Source organism: Phalaenopsis equestris, unplaced genomic scaffold, assembly GCF_001263595.1.
Source record: "Phalaenopsis equestris unplaced genomic scaffold, ASM126359v1 Scaffold000272, whole genome shotgun sequence".
Taxonomy (NCBI): Eukaryota; Viridiplantae; Streptophyta; class Magnoliopsida; order Asparagales; family Orchidaceae; genus Phalaenopsis; species Phalaenopsis equestris.
In genome coordinates this window covers 628718-647214 of record NW_018164714.1, presented here as the reverse complement: position 1 = coordinate 647214, position 18497 = coordinate 628718, and the positions used below count along the sequence as shown (strand labels likewise).

The 18497-nt window shown below is 31.6% G+C and overlaps 1 protein-coding gene across 7 annotated transcripts in view; it reads left to right on the top strand.

Annotated features, from left to right (window-relative positions):
* LOC110024747 (probable ribosomal RNA small subunit methyltransferase B) overlaps positions 1 to 18497 on the top strand; it is a 29590-nt gene that overhangs the window by 495 nt on the left and 10598 nt on the right. For 3 of the 7 annotated variants that reach the window (XM_020724888.1, XM_020724887.1, XM_020724885.1), the window contains exons 3-7: positions 123 to 267; positions 3513 to 3603; positions 12219 to 12416; positions 12483 to 12724; positions 18030 to 18161. In XM_020724888.1, coding sequence (XP_020580547.1) covers positions 123 to 267; positions 3513 to 3603; positions 12219 to 12416; positions 12483 to 12724; positions 18030 to 18161 — 808 coding nt within the window. The remainder of the gene's footprint in view (positions 1 to 122; positions 268 to 3512; positions 3604 to 12218; positions 12417 to 12482; positions 12725 to 18029; positions 18162 to 18497) is intronic. The other 4 variants (XM_020724891.1, XM_020724889.1, XM_020724890.1 and 1 more) reach the window with 4 other exon arrangements.

The window sequence follows — 18497 nt, the reverse complement described above, 5'->3', positions numbered from 1 at the left end:
GTTGATTAATAAACCATGCTGGCTATTGTTATGCATTGTATTCTTTTCTCGTTTTCTTCCGCATCGCTTTTTGTGAAACCCTATTTTACATACTGCTATAATCTTAAATTTTGATTTGCAAGATTGAAACCTGGTTATGAATCTCAGCTAAAAGAGATTGAAACTGAGCTAGATTGCAAGCTGGAGAAGGTAGATTGGCTACCAGGCTTCTTTTCCATCCCTCCTCAGATTCAAATTGCTAGAACAAATGCATATCGCTCTGGAAAGGTGAGGCAACTGCTCTGTTAAGTGCAATCCTAATAATGACTTTACTTCTTTTTTGTGATTTTTTAGCATGTCTTGTAATTAAATAAAGCTCGCATTGGAATGCCACACGGTCAACTACTCCAAACAACAAATGATTTAAAGTGACTGAACTAGACGTTCTTGTTCAGAATGATACACAAGATAAAAGACTATTATTTGAGGTTTTCATGAATTTAAGTAGCTCTGTAGTCCCTAAATGCAGAACGAAGTTGTAGACCAACCCAAGGCTGTTTCTTGCTTTAAGATATACTCATGTATGCTTTTTTTAGCATCAAATATCTTTGTTTACCATGTCAAAAATCAAACTTGGTTCTTAAACCTTTGCAATTAAATTATCTACCTGTTTCATGTTCGCTGTATAATTGCCTAGGGATAATTAGTTGTAAGGCTTTTGCATTCAAAGCTATTATTTGCTCACCTTTATCAATTTTAACTGTTTGACATCTATCTGGGTAGTATGATGAATGTCATGGTCTCCTTTAGGAAAAGTATGTACCCATGTATAAACTCACTGTTATTATTGTTCTTACTCCAGCTTCAGTATTCGATGTCATAAGTTAAAAACTGCTTGGTTATCTTAAAACCAACTGTGATTTTCTGCTTGCTGCAGCTTTTTTTTTATGGCACTTTTCTGTAATCTCATTTACTCCATATCATATGCTGTTCGCTGAGTTCATTGGGTTTTTTTAACTTCCCTTACGGGCAATATAATCACGTGCCTTTGCATAATGACAATCATATAACTATGGAGTCTTAGTTGGATGATTTTCATGGAAGGTATTTGATTCAAAATGTGGATTTTTAGCCGCACTACAACCCTTAACTGCAGCTCTCAATAAATAAGTGATCAGAGTGCCCAGTGAGTCTCCAAAGTAAAATTATACATGGACCTTATATTACCTTAAATCAATCAGTAAATAACAATTAGTAATGGTGGAAGAAATCATGAAGGTGTTGAGATTTTGGTTCTTTCTATATCAACATCATCATCATCAGCAAATTTTGGATTAATTTTTGAATTAATTTCCATTTTTCTCTATTACATATTTCACGAGATGTTAAACTTATTCTGCTAAAATCTTTTTGGGCAGCTTCTAGCTAGGTTATCTTTACTCATTTTTTTCCTAATGTTTCGACAGATATTCTTTTTTCTTTATGCATCTTATTGGTGAATTTTCTATTTTTCATTATACATGCTCGGGCCATTCAAGTCGATTAACACTATGATGTAGGGCATCATCATTGTCATCATTGTTGTCATCCTGAAGTTTAATTTTATGTTTTAAGAGATAATATGATTGTAAATTGTATACACCCATGTTTTTGGGTCTTTGGGTCATATTATATTTTTGGCATGTATGTGTTTTGTAATTTCTTATGTCATGGGCGATGATGCGGCCTTTATGTTATGGAGCTTGGTTGTAAGTGTGAAAGTGACATATATGAAAATTAAAGGGGTACATTTGATCACTTTGGATGATTTGGCTTATGAATCAGCCAAATCATTTGATTTTGGTTATAAAATTTAACCGTCAAACTATTTTTCAAATCAAACCAAACCAAACTTTAGTTTTGTTGGTTTGGGTTTTGTATGAATAAAATGTAATTATTTTTAGCAATGAGCCTAATTATCTTTAATTTAAATAATGTTTATTAAGAAGAATACTGAATAATATTTTTTAAAATTTATAATTTTAGCATGTGCAATAAATGTTATCCACATTAATCTTTATGTCACTTGTTTATTTACATGTGTTTATTGATTTGATGTTGGAAGAATTTAAGAATTAGATTTTGGGTTTATAAGAGCAAATATCAAACCAATAATGGAAAATTAATAAAAAGTTAAAATTACGACCAATAATCCATCTGATATTTTAGCAACTGAGCGAACCAGTGAAAGAAGATCAATTTGGTTTGATTTTTTGATTTTATCCAAACAAATTTCTTGCAAATGAAAATGTTGGTGGGTAATACTTTAGTGATAGTTTTGAATTTTGAAGTAGATTTATATCTTCCCGTCTTTCTTCCTTATTCATATAATTATTTCTCTTGTAACACCAAACCCTTGGTTATTGAATAAGAAGTTTTCTTATTTTTTTTATTTTCAATTCTTCTCGCGTTTTTCCACTCCGAAGTGACCCACTACTTGAGTATTTGAGGCATAGCTTTTAGAGAACCACTTTTAAGGAAGAGTGGAGTTCCTTGCGTGGTGGATTGTTCCATAAAGGTTGACTTCAAAATTATATTCACATTAAATCTATTACAATTTAAATTATCCATAAGTTAAATTATTATTATTATTATTATATTTTTTTTTACATTCATAGGAATTAGACTACTAATGTATTTAACATAACATGAGCTTGATTGATCCCACCTTTATCATTCTCTCATTATTGTATTTTCCTTAATATTGGTTGCCTATTTATCGTTCATATATATTTTTAGAACCACCGGTGCAGTCGTCTAGTTTATATTCATCTCATAGTAGAATACACTCATCTTATAGTAATTTACAATTATCTTACATCCGTGTATCTTATCTTGATTCTTTCTATGAAAAATGAAAATTAAATGAGAACACACCTGTCACTATTATGGTTGAACGGTATAATTGGAGAGGAGCCGCTATAGCGCTTCTTGTTTAGTTTGCTTGAGAACATTGTTATATGTATCTTATTATTATGCCAAAAAAGAATCCAGAAGCAAGGAAGCCCTTGGTCATGTGCAAGGATAATGCTAACATGACCTTGCTAAAACTTATTTAACTGAGAAATACTTAACATCGAATGCTACTCTATGCTAGAACTAACAGGAAAGAAGGATTCCTCAACTAGTCGTAAAATGATGTTACACATTGTATCGAAAGCTACCTTGTGTCCTGTTCTCTCTCCATGATGATCCTGTTCTCTCTCCATGATGATTGCCATTTATCTAGTTATATGAATATTATAATACTTGCAAGTTAATTTTTTGTTCAATGTGAATTATTTGTTTGACCAGAAAAAGCAGGTTGGTAAAAACTTCTACTGACGGTTGGCCTTATGTTGTTTATGATGCATATCCTCCGGGTTATCTATTGTTTAGTTTTTTTTAATCTTCAATGCATTACTTCATTCTTGACTTCCAACTTCACTTGTAGAAAATTGAAATAGGTTATCCAGACATCTTGTATCTAATCTAATGCATCACACTTCCACTAGATTTATGGAATGGATGCAGCATCAGGGGCAGCTGTGATGGCCTTGAATGTGACATGTGGAGATCATGTCCTTGATTTGTGTGCTGCCCCAGGTACCTTTTTCTTTATTGTAATTCACTTGTTTATCCATGTTTCTGCGTTTGCTTTTTTCATGTGCAGTTTGCTATGATGGGTATATGTTACGGTATTGGAAGATATAATCTTAGAACCATGTGGTGAATATGCCTTTTGATTTTAACTTTACTATTATCTAACCATATGCAGTTTTGGGGAAAACAATGCAAAAGTAAAACTATGCATAAATTACAGAAAAATATAAGCAAGGCTGTTTGACTCCCCCTTTAATAAACTTGCACGAGATATAGGCATCCAAGCCTATTTTAGTTTATTTGAATGTTTTTTCACTCTGGAGAGAAACTTATATTTCAATGTCTACCATGTTACTGCCCTGTGGCAACTAAATTGTTCATTTTGATTTTTCTTAATATTCTTATGTTCTTGCACTCGAAACTTTCTTTTTTCTGAAGTACTTTATTTTTGTATCCCTAAGTTGCTTTTAGAGAAAAAGTACGTTCTTTTGCAAAAAAGGAAAAAGGTAGATTCAGTTGCAGTGGGTTAATTATGGTCTAAATGTATAAATACATAAACTTTTATTACATAAAAATAAATTAATTTTCTCTAAACTACTTGGATTAAAAATTAATTTTTATTTTTTAAAGAATGCATGTCAGACAGCAAAAAATTTGGTAGAGTTTTGCCACTATATGATTCTACATCCGCTGCCACATGGACATCGGTGTGTCAATGATTCATGTTAAAGTTTCTTTTGGGAGTGTAGCATTACTTCTTTTGCTTTAATTGTAGCTTTTAGATAAATGAGTTCTGAGAGATATGGCTAGACTTAGTTGATGAAGTGTTGATAATATGTTTAAGTTTGATTTTGGTTTAGGACCATTGGAGGTTACTCATCTTCTGAAGGTGAAATTGAAAAGATTTTAGTTTGCAAACTTTGTGAGCAAATGTCACAAAAATTATGAGTAACTCTGGAAGTTGGCATATTCATGGAATCGTGGTTTTGAATTTATTTTTGACAAAAACAAAGTGTCCTTATTTGAAAGCACTTATATATATATATATATATATATATATACATGTTACTAAGTACCACCAAATGTGTGTGTGTGTGTGTGTGTGTGTGTGTGTTACTAAATACCACCAAGGCTTATTGATTTATTTGGTTAGGTATTTCCGAGGATGTCGGCACTTAGTTGACCTAGACCAAGAAAAGTCTTCTTGGATTATTATGTGATTGGTTTGGACCAGCCATATTTAGCCTTTTTGACTGCAAGCACTAAGCTACATTTTTCTATCCAAGGTCACATTGCCAACCGTAGATGGTTCTAAAATATCCCATTTCAGTGAATATGACATGTGGTTTTGGGCATCTTTTGGCGAAATTTCCCTTGCTCATCTTGGATGAATGATGCTATTTAATATATCCTGGAATTTAGAAGCAGAGGAGGTCAACCTTTCTTTTTTTGCATGATATAATTGTGCATGCATAAAGGGGATGCACAAGAATATGGAAATTTTAGAGGAATTAATTTAATGTGTCATATATTAAAGTTATGGAAGAAAATAATTGAACATATGTTCAACGTGATACAAAAATTTCTCAAAATCAATTTGGATTGATGCCGGGCAAGTCTACTATGGAATCTATAAATTTTGGGGAGAGTTGATGGAGAAATATATAGAGAGTAAGGAGGATTTACATATATCTTTGTTGATTTAGAAAAAGCATATGATAAGGTTCCAAGAGTACTTTGGAGAGTTCTAGAAAAGAAAGATGTTGATATTGGTTATGTTCAAGTCATTAAAGATATGTATGCTAGAGCTATTACTTGTTTTAGAACACAAGGTTGATTCACCATTTATTTTTCTATTTCAGTTAGATTACATCAGGGATCGGCTTTATGCCCATATCTTTTTGCTTTTCTTATTGAACATTTATAGGAGGATGCACCTTGATATATGTTTTTTGCTGATGTTATCCTTCTCGTGGATAAGACTAGAGAGAGTTCCGAAAAAATATGATTTGTGGAGGTCATTTTTTGAATCTAAAGACTTTCATTTGAGTAGATCTAAAATTGAATACATGGATGTAATTTTGATAGTAGTAGGTCTAGTGAGAGGGTTGTAACAATTGTTGATCAAGTCATTAAAATGAGTGAGCATTTTAGATATCTCGAGTCTATTGTTCAAAGCGATAATGATATAGACAGGGATGCTATTAGTAGAATTTGAGTCGTATGGTTGAAGTGGTGGAATGTATCAGACTTATTATGTGATAGAAAATTATCACTCAGACTTAGAAGAAGATTTTAGAAGATTTCGGTGAGACCTGCAATGCTTTATGGTGCATAATGTTGGCCTTGTAAAAGAGAAGCATAGAATTAAGCTATTTTGCTGAGAGGAGAATGCTTAGGTGGATGAGTGGCTGGCTTTACACTTAGAGACAAAATGCGAAACAGATATATTCATGAAATGGTTGGAGTAGCTCCAACGACAAACTAAATTAGAAATAGTCATCTTAGATGGTTTTGTCAAGTTAAACATCGACCATCTGATGACTCTATTAGGAGAGTAATGTTTAAATTTGACTTATGTTAAGAAAGGTAGAGGTAAGACTAAAAAGATCGGGACATGTTGTATAAAATAATGATCTTAATTTATTAGAATTAATGAAAGTATGACACTCAATAGGACACAATAGAGAAAATGATTCATGCAGCCAATCCCACTTAGTTGATTTAATTGTGCTTGCATATAGCTAGAGCTTAACTAAGACTCACTTTATTCATATTTATCTAAAATAAAAATTTATAGTACCGTTGAGTCATGGTTCTTGTACTTTTTCTAATTTTGTTCATTATGTGATGCATGCTAGTTTTAAGTTTAGTATTTCCTAATGCATCTAGAAAAATATAATTTATACAAATAATACAAGGTAGCTTAGGATTCATAGATCACAAACTAGTAAGTCAATCAATAGCTTTCATTAGATGCAAATATTATTTATAATAATTTTGGTCCAAATAATTATGTAATGTCTAAATTAATATGAAAACATTGCTAAAATGTTAGAAATAAGCAAAATCAACGAGAGATTGTTAGTTTCTCACCATAATTAGATTCATAATTGGGCCAAATTTGAACAAAATTTGGGATACTAGCAAACCAATAACAAGCTATGTAGCTCCAGGTTGTTGGTACAAAGAAGAATTTAACGAAGTTTGAAATCTTGGTCGCCAATAAGGTTGCTACTACCAAAATTTATTTCATACACTTTTTGATTTCTGAAATAGAAAACTTCAAATTTCTATTTTTTTTTCTGCTCTTTTGAACACAATGTTGCCAAACCCTTCTCCACGGAAAACAATATTATTGGCCATATTCCCTTTGTTAAAGGTTTCCTTGGGATTGAGGGATGCGATCCAAATCCAACGAGTGAACTTCAAATCATTTATTCAACATATCGCTTGAATGGAAAGTCTTATCCAAAGTGGTTATAATTGGTTTAGACATTTTTTAAGGAAAGAGAAAAAGTGGGCCGTTTATTTGGCACCAAACCTAAGTATGGAAATTTTTTTTTCTTAAATTTAGGGCGAGCATTTTTTCTTAAGTGATGTCCTGGTTATGAATCTATGTGGTTTTTGAGATAAGGCACACATGCCTGCTCCTTCATTTCAAAGTTTGTGATGTTAAATAAATCTATGAAGTCAAGGCCAAGATCTCATCCATAAAGAACGAAGGATAATTTATCATCGAATATTCAAACCTTTAGCAAAGCCTTTGGTAAGATATGGATCATGATCAAAGCATTTAATTGAAAGTGGCAAAAATGCTTCTCTCCATGAAAAAATTGTTGAAAAAAAATGATAGAAATGATTATTTAGCTGTAGTAAATGTTGAGTTTGATGCTGTAAGGGTACAATTATTAGAAAGTATGATTTACTATGATTAAATGAAAGCGATGATCCAAATTGAAGAAAGGAAACCATGATCTCTAATAACCTATTAGAGGGATTGACTTTAATATCATAGGCTGTTGACATTAAGAACTCTGACTCAAAGCTATCTCCTATTAAGGACCAGAAATGACAAATCTGAGTGATGATCAGTAGAGATATTATGGCACTCATATGGCAAAAAAACATGATATACAGAAGTGAGATATTGAAAACTTTGTGGAAAATCACAAAAATTGAAATTGGGCATAACAAATGTGACAAACAGAAGAGCAGGCACATGGATATATAGTACATTTGAGAAGATAATTCCAAAGAATAATCCATCGAGTTTCAAAAACCAAAAATAAATGTAAAAGCTAAAAAATTCTTTAGGGGTACACAAACTTCTATTGCAACTATTTATATTCTAATTTAAGTTATAAAGCTGTCATTTCTAGCTCACTCCTAGATTTGAAGATCTACAAATCTTCTTACCAACTTTCTTACAAAATTATTTCATAGTCACTTTCTTTTTTAAGCAACAAGAAAATAGTTATTGTCAATGGATCCTTAAAGGTCATGACCGGTCAATCAAATATTCTTATCATTAGATTTCTCATAGCCAAAAATGTTTTAATTTATCCAAGGTATTTAACTATATGTTATCCATTTAAAAATTAACTAAAAACATAGTACACTGTTCCATTTTATCTTTCTTATTTTACCTTTTATAGGAGAGCACGAGGACCATTAGATTTAATGAATAAAAATGATAATATATGTTAACTTTTGGAATCCAATGATGAAGAGAGCTCCATACAACTATAGTATTATCTGTTCTTCTAGAAACTCTTAAATCAGTAAAGAATAAAATATGACTTCAACCATTACGCCTTGGTCATCCATGTCTTGTTGTCTTCAAAATTATTTTTCTTTCGTCATTCAAAGAAATCAATAATAAAGAATTTCTTTGTGATGTTTGTAAACTAGCAAAACACCAAACATGGAAGTTTTCCAAGCACAAGAACCGTTACTTTTTTTTTTATTTATTTATAGTGACATTTGTAGACCACTTCTACACCTAGCATCTATTGGGCTAATTGATTTGCACCTTATTAATAATTGGGCCCATGTCATTAATCTATTTACTAAAATTTTAAAAATGATATCCATCTTCTTGCCCACCTTTTATATCATGCTAAAAAAAAAATAGTGTTAAAATAAAAAGAGTCATATCTGCTAATGCTAAAGACAAATTTTGTCTATTTTTATATAGACCTCTAAGAGATAGTAGTTCACGAGTCCTCTTTTATGCATATACTCTTACATTATTGAGTGGCTAAATGAAAGAAGAATCACATCTGTTATTATGACGGTTCTAATTTTTCAAATGATTGTTCCTAAAATTTATTGAGGGAAGTTATTTTAATGGCCGCTTACAACTGAAATTGATTACTTATAAGGGCTCTTGAGATTAATAATTCTATCTAAATCCTAAATAATTTCTTTTCTCAATTCGACGCCTGCAATAATCTTGTTCTTAAAATATTTGGTAGTGTTTCATTCGTTCATACACATTCTCAAAGTATAGAAAAGCTTGATCCATGTGTAATTAAATGCATCTTCATTAGCTTTCTCTTATACAAAAGGCATACAAATGCTATCATCACCGCAATGAACATGTGTTTCCTAATCTCACTTTTAATAAACGACACTACTTTATTATTGCTTACCCTTAAGAAGAAATAATATTAACAAATCATAAATTAAAATATTTATTCTCTTGGGTTGCCTTCTCTCGCCACTCATTCCATCAAGCAACTCTATCCCAGAATTGAATGCTCTTACCCAAATTGATTATATACATCAGGTTTACTCAAGAGGAAATACATCAATCCCTCAATGTATCTAAGTCAAATCAACCAAGTCAACGGGCATGAGAATTTTTTGAAAGCTCTTTGTGTTTGTTTTCATTAAAAAATTTTTCTTATTAGTTTACATTCTACGTCTATCTCTAAGGCAATCTCTAATGTATTATATAGTGAGAAGGAATAATATTATGAAAGATGAAATGAAAGCTCTTTGAAAATTTAAAACATCGGATTTGGTATAGTTACCATAAGAAATGAAATTATTGGGAAGTAGATGGGTCTTTACTGTAAAGTATAAATTATACGGGTCACTTGAAAAATATAAAGTTAGATTGGTTATTGAAGGCTGCACTCAAATTTATGGATTAATTACATCAAAAGCTTTGATCGATTGCTCAAAGTGAAAACTATTCGGGTTCTTACAATTAACAAGGGCTCGAAAGAAAAAATTTGCTGTTAAGGATTTCTTTCTTCAATAATGATCTAGAGGAGGAAGTTTATATGGAAGTATCATTAGGATTGATTCAACTATGTAACGAAAGATATGTAAGCTAAAGAAACATTGTTGGGGCCGAAGTAATCTCCAAAGCTTGATTTGAAAGATCGTTGAAATAATGCTCAATATGAGCTATGAGTAAAGTCAATGAGACTATTTTATTAGTAAGAACACATCTTTAGAGTATTAGTTTATGTTGATAACATATCGTGAAAAACAATGATGTAAAATGAATGAAAAACTTAAATGAATGGTCTTTAATGAAATTGAAGTCAAATAATAACGCAAGCTATGTTACTATCTGACTCGGGGTTTGAAATTAACCAAGACGGGAACATACGGTCGGGTATTGAAATCTAATTATTTCTATTTTCTATTACTATCAATTTATGATCCAAAAAGTAAATGAAAGAAACACTATAGCAAAAAAAGGAATTAAATTAGAGAAGTTATAAATTTAACTTAGGTCAGGTATTGGGTGTCTTCTATAAATATTTTCTATTCTATTACACATTCTAATCAAAATTATTAACCTTGAAAAGCTAATTTAAAAAAAAAATGTGCTACCTATTTCTAAACTATTGTAATATGATGAAATAAAAATGCATGCTAGTTAAATTTTTATTAAATCAGTATGAGTGCTTTGTTAGTTTATATTTATGAATATGATCGATCAAGGTATTTCAAAATGTTCATTATGTTATATTATATCATTTTCATATCTATATTATTTTATATAAATTCATAACAGGAGCATCGTTTAAAATTATACCATTTAAGGTACATCAATATTAATAACCTTCTTCATTTACGTGCACGGGTACCTTATCATTCTCCTACTAGTACTATAAATGGGTGAACTCCATCATAGCTAAGTATGCACCAACAAGCATACTATATTGTCCATACAATATGTGCTTTTTTCATTCAATTCTGCTTTTAAATTATACATAACATTAATATCTGTAAAATGTTGCAAGTAACAATCAATGAATTCGGTTTAGAAGAACAAAAAATCATCATAGCTTAAAAGGGTATTCACCTTGAATTACTTCATGAAATAATACCTTCAGAATTCTTAAACTTGTTGTTTTGCTTTTAAGTTATGTTTTATATACAACCGTCATAGGAGCACCGTCTAAAATTAAATACTAATAAATACAAATTTTCTTTAATAAATTTATTAAAAATAAACCTGTGCTTTACCTCCTTTTTCTTCTTTTCTTTTGCATAACCACTGATCTCGATCTTTCTTATCCTTTAGTTTAACTGTTTGACAATTTATATCACTAACATTAATTCATAGAATTTTATATAACTTAATAACATTTAATAAGTGAACTAAAATAGCCTACATAAATAAAACACCAAACCCTACCTCTATTGTTGCCAACTTTTCTCGATCCAACCCAAAAATTTTGTGATTTTTTACATTTTGGATATTCTAATTATTATTTCATAAACAATAATTAATTCATTTCAATGAAATATAAAATCCCAAAATAAAAAAAAAGAAATTAACCCTAACCTTAAAAAAACTTCGATCCGGCCTCCCTTCTAAAAAATTTCTATTTTGATGACTTATCTCTCATACTAGTTTTAACTTTCAATTGGATGGGTTAAAAAAAATGGATGGGCTTAATTGTGATTGAAATATACTTTTGGTTAAGAAATGTGAACTTAATTAGCTTTCAAATTATCAAGTCATGTGTTAACTATATAAATGCCAACACTTAATTGGTTTTGTTTATTCTATAGTTCATCCAATTGAATTCACAAAGTTGTCAAAATCCGATCTCCATCATCTATTAGGTTACGCGGTAGTTAGCAATGATTTTGAGTAACATATTGAGCCAACCTAAAATTTTGTTGTAATTCATTACGTGATCGTTTGGTTAGGATTTTTTAATGCAACTAAAATGATGCACTGCATGCAAATCTTATTTGTTAAGTTTAGGATTTGTAACTCACAAATCTCTACTTAAGCCTACAACTTACTTTCATTAAATGAAAATAATAAATACAAAATAAGAAACCGAATGATAATATATTGATTGAATAAATCCAAAGAATTTAATTAAAAATTGAACTTTATAAACTTAGTGAGGAATTATTATTAAAACCACTATCTATCTTGAATGCAATTTGATAATAATACTCTCAGGAATACCTACTAGCAAGAATAGCTTAGGGATATCTACTCTATAACAACAAACCCATTAAGGCGCTACAGTTTTGCATCACTAGGTTTTGCAGAAGCTAGTTACTAGATTATTTTCACATTATGTTATCATACCACTATTTTCTCCACCTGCCCGTGGTTTTAGGTGCCAAACTCTGCATGCTTGCTGACTTGCTTGGTAACTCTGGAACCATTACCGGTGTAGATGTTGCACATCACAGATTGGCAGCTTGCCGCACTATGCTGCAGAAATATGAAATTGGGGATCGATGCCGTCTATTTGTAGCTGATGGAACAACATTTTCCTTTGTACCTGCAAGATCACATACTGATGTGAAAATTTGTAAGGAGTTTGTATTGTTGACTTTCAGCACTTTATGCATTTATGCCAGGCCTGTTTAAAACTTAGCAGGTGCTCCTGATCTTAAGAATGAGGAAGATACATTTAAAGAGTGGACTTCAAAGAGAACATGGAAAGACCGAAAAGATGCAACTAAAAGAAAGACTGCAACCAATGATCTTACTTCACTAGAATGTTCAGAACCTGAGTTGATATTTTATGGTAGATATTCTGGAGTTGTTGGCATGAGCAGGAACAATTTATTTCATACAGTAGATGCTGTTGAGAGTTCAACTTCTGGTTATGATAAGGTAGGATGCGATAATAAATCTGCACTGCAGTGAATTTAGTCATCAATCCATCGGGCACACTATTATCTTTTTGTACTAGCCTTTTACTGCTTGTTCCAAATTCTAGCTAAATCGCGTTTCTTTGAAATATTGCATTTGCATGACTATAACAAAAAGGCCAAAGACGTACAAAACTTTGCCTCAGGGATTTACTAATTGAGATATCTTCTGAAATAAGAGAAAAAAGGGGCATGCTGCTCATTTACATCTTTTAAAACAAAATCACTTCGAAGGGCTGCATGAGGCACAATAGAGTGCAGCTCTATTTCCATCTTTAGCTGTGTTAGAATAAAACTTGTTTAAATTGTAAAAGAAATGCAACGTTTGGGCTGTCATGTTGTTGGGTGACACGGGGCGAGTTTTCAAAATGCATGAGCACATTCAAACCGAACGCGGAAGCCGAATTTTATGTTTTCCTGTGATCATTGAATCGGACACAATGATTTTGTAGGATTGCAAAAAAACATGTGATCGGGGGAGAACCGAGCGTGATATCGTCCAGATTTCACTTATGCACGATTTGTTTTCATTATCTATTTTTTTTTTCTTATTTTTTTAGTTCTAATTAAGGTTTCTTTCAGGGATGAAACTATTTATGCATACATTTGGCTGTTTTTGAGACTTAGTGTTGAGTTTGAGTATTTTGGAGACATGGTTATCTATTTTATGCTCTTCGGAGCGCTGCATCATTTTATTTTGCAATTGGTGTGTTGGTATCTTTTTTCGAGAACTGGTGGCGGAACCCCTTGAGGTCGGCAGCTCGCCGTTTTGTTGTTCGGCCATTGTTTTCAATCCGGAATGCCCCATATTATCATTCCACTGCTATCCCACAACCCTTTTCCCGCAAAAAAAAAAAAAAAAAATCCCTTCTCTAAACACCTTCTTAAAACCCTAAAATGGTGTTATCAGGCTTGCCAAGTTCCTCCATAAATAGACTCTCTGGAATTTTACGACACTCATATTATCCCCCTCTATAATACTGCATTTGCCTTCAATCATCCATGGTCTGATGATGTGCTGGAGTGAAGGTTGAATCTCCACATGTGTGCTGTCCCAATATTAAAGTTGTCCCATGGCCACCACAACGTTCCTCGTCTCATTTTTGATGATGGCTCCAATACTATCCTGGTTTCCATGCAGTGTTATCTTGTTTCTATCTCTTCTATATACATTTAAAGCTGTTTTCATCGGCTATACATATGTCATTACAACTGGTACTTCACACATGGAAGCCAGGATAAGCTTTCCTTTTTGTTAATGCCTAATGGCATATTTCTGTACACTGTTAAGGAAGCTAGGTAAATTGTCAAGTTTAAACAAATACATTAAGATTTGACATGCATAAAATAGTTAAGCAAACGTAGCAATGATTCAGAATTTATTAATCAGTTACCCAGGCATTAATTTTGTAAAGGGAACCTAAAATAACAAATTTGCTTTGCTTTTTTTTTTTTTTGTTATGCAGACTCATGTTTCCATACATTTCCCATCTTAAGCTAATCAATTCTTGACTTCTCCAATCCAATTTCAAGTATTCAACCTGCAATTAGTTTGCTTTTGTTTATTTTCTCTTTTTCATTCACATCCTGACAATTTAAAAATGTTTCACACGTAGCAGTATTTCCATGAACTTAGTCCAGCTTTGCTAGATAGTTGGCCTTGAAATTTAAATATGTTTTGAACAATTCTAGTGACTTAAATTTTGTCTTCACCTTCTAACTGGCCTCAACAGGGAATATTAGTTTTTTATGTAATACCAGCTTAATTTACAAAGCAGTTGTGTGTGTCTAAGCCAACATATTGGCATTCAATATTTTAAATGGATCTTAGTTATTTACCATTTATGTATGGGAAACTTCTTTTAAAGTGGGAAAACCATTTCATTAAAAATTTGTCAGCTGCTAGTAAAATGCACGATCCTTCAAGAGAAGAATTTATGACACACCTACTAGTTAGCTTAATTGAAATTTAGAATATGGCCATAAACATTCAAATTTACATTCAAAATAGTACATTTGTTCTTAAAAACTGTAAAATACTTGTTGCTCTTTAAGATTTATAACACTTTATGTGAACGTATCTATTTGGCAATGAGATGTAGAAAAGGAGAGAAAAAAAGTGGAGTACTTGCTTTATTACGTTGGCTGCAATTTGGCCCTGTAAATAAAGTTATGTAGGTGGAAATTAAAGAAGAAATTAACTCATCTTAGTCAGAATGGAAAATTGAAATGCTACAGCAGATTTAATTGAAGAACTTCTAAATATTTATTGTAAAATTTCATGATATTAGAGCCCACATTGTCCCATGCGAACTGCCTTCCATTTCAGCCCAACTGCAACTTGCCATGTGGGGGAAAAGGTTGGAATTGCCGTCCAGGCAAGCATCACCAGCTAGTATTGCAATTAAAGGAAGATTCGTTTGCTGTCCTTTATTGTGCCTGTCTATGGGCTGGACCTCACCAAACCAACATATTTTTGCGTGCTCAATTTCTATACAGAGAAAACTCCATGTTTGAAATTAATCAGCTTTTACCTTTTCTATTTTTATAAGGCGACAAAAGTTGGAATCCAATAGCCCCCCATGCTCTTTGTAAATACCATAGAAGCCAAGCTCGTCAATCACTTTTTCAACAGGGGTTTTGTCAATTCTCTGGTCAAGATATTAGCAGTTTGATCTGCTCTTGAAATATGCAAATACAAAAACCTGTATTTTCAGTTTTTTATTTTATTTAGCGACCTGCTGATCTATATCCGCACAATCTGTTTGATTTTGATGGCCAGGATTATGTGTTATATGATAACAACTTTATTTGTTACAACATAAGATTATGTGGGACTTGACAATTACCTGAAGTTCTTCCTGAAGTATTTTAAATCAAATTAATTCTTTCATCTTACTAGCTAATGTGATCCCTCATTTAATCTTCCCGAGAGAACTGAAGAGGGGGAGAAGAGGCAACGAATCGGGCAACCGTGGAGGGGGACATGAAGCGAGAGGGTTGGGAATCCAAGGAGGTGCAACTCACTCTATAAATTATCAAACGACTTACCTGTAGAGCCAAGCAACTTGTTTGTGGTGAAGGAATACATGAGGAAAAGAAGAACCCGAAGGAGGCGGAGGCTCGAGTGTGTGGCAAGAGTCACTATGTTGGGTCTAGTTGAGCCCTAGTTGAGGAGGCAACGACGTCGTGCTTCCATGCAGAGGTGGTGGCGTTGGGTTGTGCGATCGATCGAAGGAAGACAGAAGGAATAGGCTGTCGTGCGTGTAGGAAGGTGGCAAAACCATGTGCATGGGGGAGGAAGATGAAGTTGTCACATGGTTTAGGGCTCTCGACCGAGGAATATAAGGTATGTTTTAAGATTCTATTTATTTAAGTAAAATATGTATATTGTAGAAAAGAAAATTAATAATAATAATAATAATAATAATAATAATAATAATAATAATAATAATAATAATAATAATAATAATAATAATAATAATAATAATAATAATAATAATAATAATAATCAGAATTACATAATAATGGGAATTGATACTTAAATAATGTAAATTTAACAGGTAATTAAAATATTTATTAATTAAAGTTTTATAATGTATATATCATGTTTATTTTAGATTTTCAATTTTAAAATAGTGGATGTCAAAACAAATCAAATAATAAATTAATCAAAATCGATGTGAGTATTAATACTTTTAATCTATGACAATATTTTGATTCTTCTCAACTATTTTGAATGTGATGAGCACATAAATGATATGTCTATATTTATTGCTTGTATGTGCATGACTGTCTATGATATCGTCAACTCTTTATGTTGCTAGTGGGAGACGCAAATATACTCGTGCACATAAATGAAAAAAAAAATATTGATATTAAAGTACTTTAATTGATACAATTTTTAGACGGTGTTCTTGTAATGTATAGATATAGAAATGATATATATATATGCTATTATTATGGTAAAACACTTATTAATCATATTCATAAATTATCAAAGGTTTTACGATTTATTAAAAGCTTAACTGACATGCATATTGTTTTCTTTTTTTTATATTATTGTAGTTTAGGAGTATGAGTATTCACTAGCTTTATTTAGCTCACTGTTATTTTACTAATTTTTTAGATTAATTTAGTTGATTACAAAATGAACGATGGAAGTTAAATGTTTATAGAAAACGCAGACAACCTGTAATGCGATAAATTTGATTCTCTTGCATTAATTTAAATTCTTTAGCGGCTATTTCATTTGTTAATAAATAGTTATAGAAAATGAACATAGAAATTTTACCATCCGACCGTCTCTATAGGACTTGGTTAATTCCAAACCCTGAGCTAAGTCGTGGCAGCTAAGCCTCTGAGTATAGCTTCTAGTTTGAACCATGGTCAGCAAAATATTATAGATTTGGGACTTCGGTCAATGGAAGTGATGCCCCTATATGCTTTTGCAATATAGGGTTCTAAGTTAATGTACTATAGCATGCTTGCAGCCCAGACTTCTTAGCTAAAGTATCATCCTATTTTTCTTTAATAATTGGAATCTTTAACATATCTCTCTTTGTTTTAATTTTTTAGCCATGTTATATGTAATAAATGATATGCCACTATTAAATTTTGGTCTTGATTTTGCTTTATTTTTTTTAAGCGTTACGAGTTAATAGTATTTGGTTATTGTATATCTTGATTCCTGAAAACTAAATTGTGCTTTATTTGTCTATGTAATAAGATGAGGATGGATAGAGTTAGAATGTAAAAGAAATTTGTTGATATGATGCTTAGGATTAGTGAAACATATAATGCATTTGTTATATATAGTTTTTGTAGATGTGAAATAAATCATCAATCAATAATGTTAGAAGATTGGGCTATTAATAGACTTAGATGCACTTGATTTAAGCATCGTAGATCTTTTATAATGAACAAATACCTCTTGTTGAAATGAAAATTTGCTTTCATATTTTGCTTCTTTTAGTCGAATAAGTTAAATAAATTTAAATGTAACAATTATGAGTTTGGATGGATATGTTGCAATTCTAAATTCTGTCAGACCAGACAGTTAGAAGTCTTGAACTACTTTTGCTGGTTACTTGCATAATTATCATCAATTAATATCAAATGTTTGCATATTCAGATGCTTATTGAGTGTGTTATAGTTACTTGCGTTTTGATACTACTTTTAGAGCCTTGTTTGCTTTTTCAATCTAAAACTTTCCTGTCAGATAATACAGAAGTCATTGCTAAACATTCATATTTGAAACTCTTAGGTGCTTGTGGACGCAGAATGCACACATGATGGATCAGTTAAGCACATTCAAAAGTTTGATTATTGGGGATGGCCTACTTTCCAACGCAGGGTACTTGATGCAAAACGAACACAAAATTTGACAACTCTTCAAGTATTGTTCTCTCAAATTCTAAGTTGGATTTGTTTGTTATGAGAAACCGTGCATGCCTTATAGGTCTAATAAGTTCAATGTGATATTTTGACGTGATCAATTTAATAATCATAGTATCATATTTCTCAAATTTAGTCTCGCAATTATACAAAATTGATAAAGAATGATCTCTTAGAGACTTAATTGGTATAATTTTATAAATTTGGGAGACTAATTGGGATTAATTTTGTATTAGTATTTCTTGAGAGGTCATTTTGAATTAATTGATGTAGTCGAGAAACCAAATAGGGAAATTAGAATACTTTGATATTAAATTGGCCGCGAATAATCATGGGA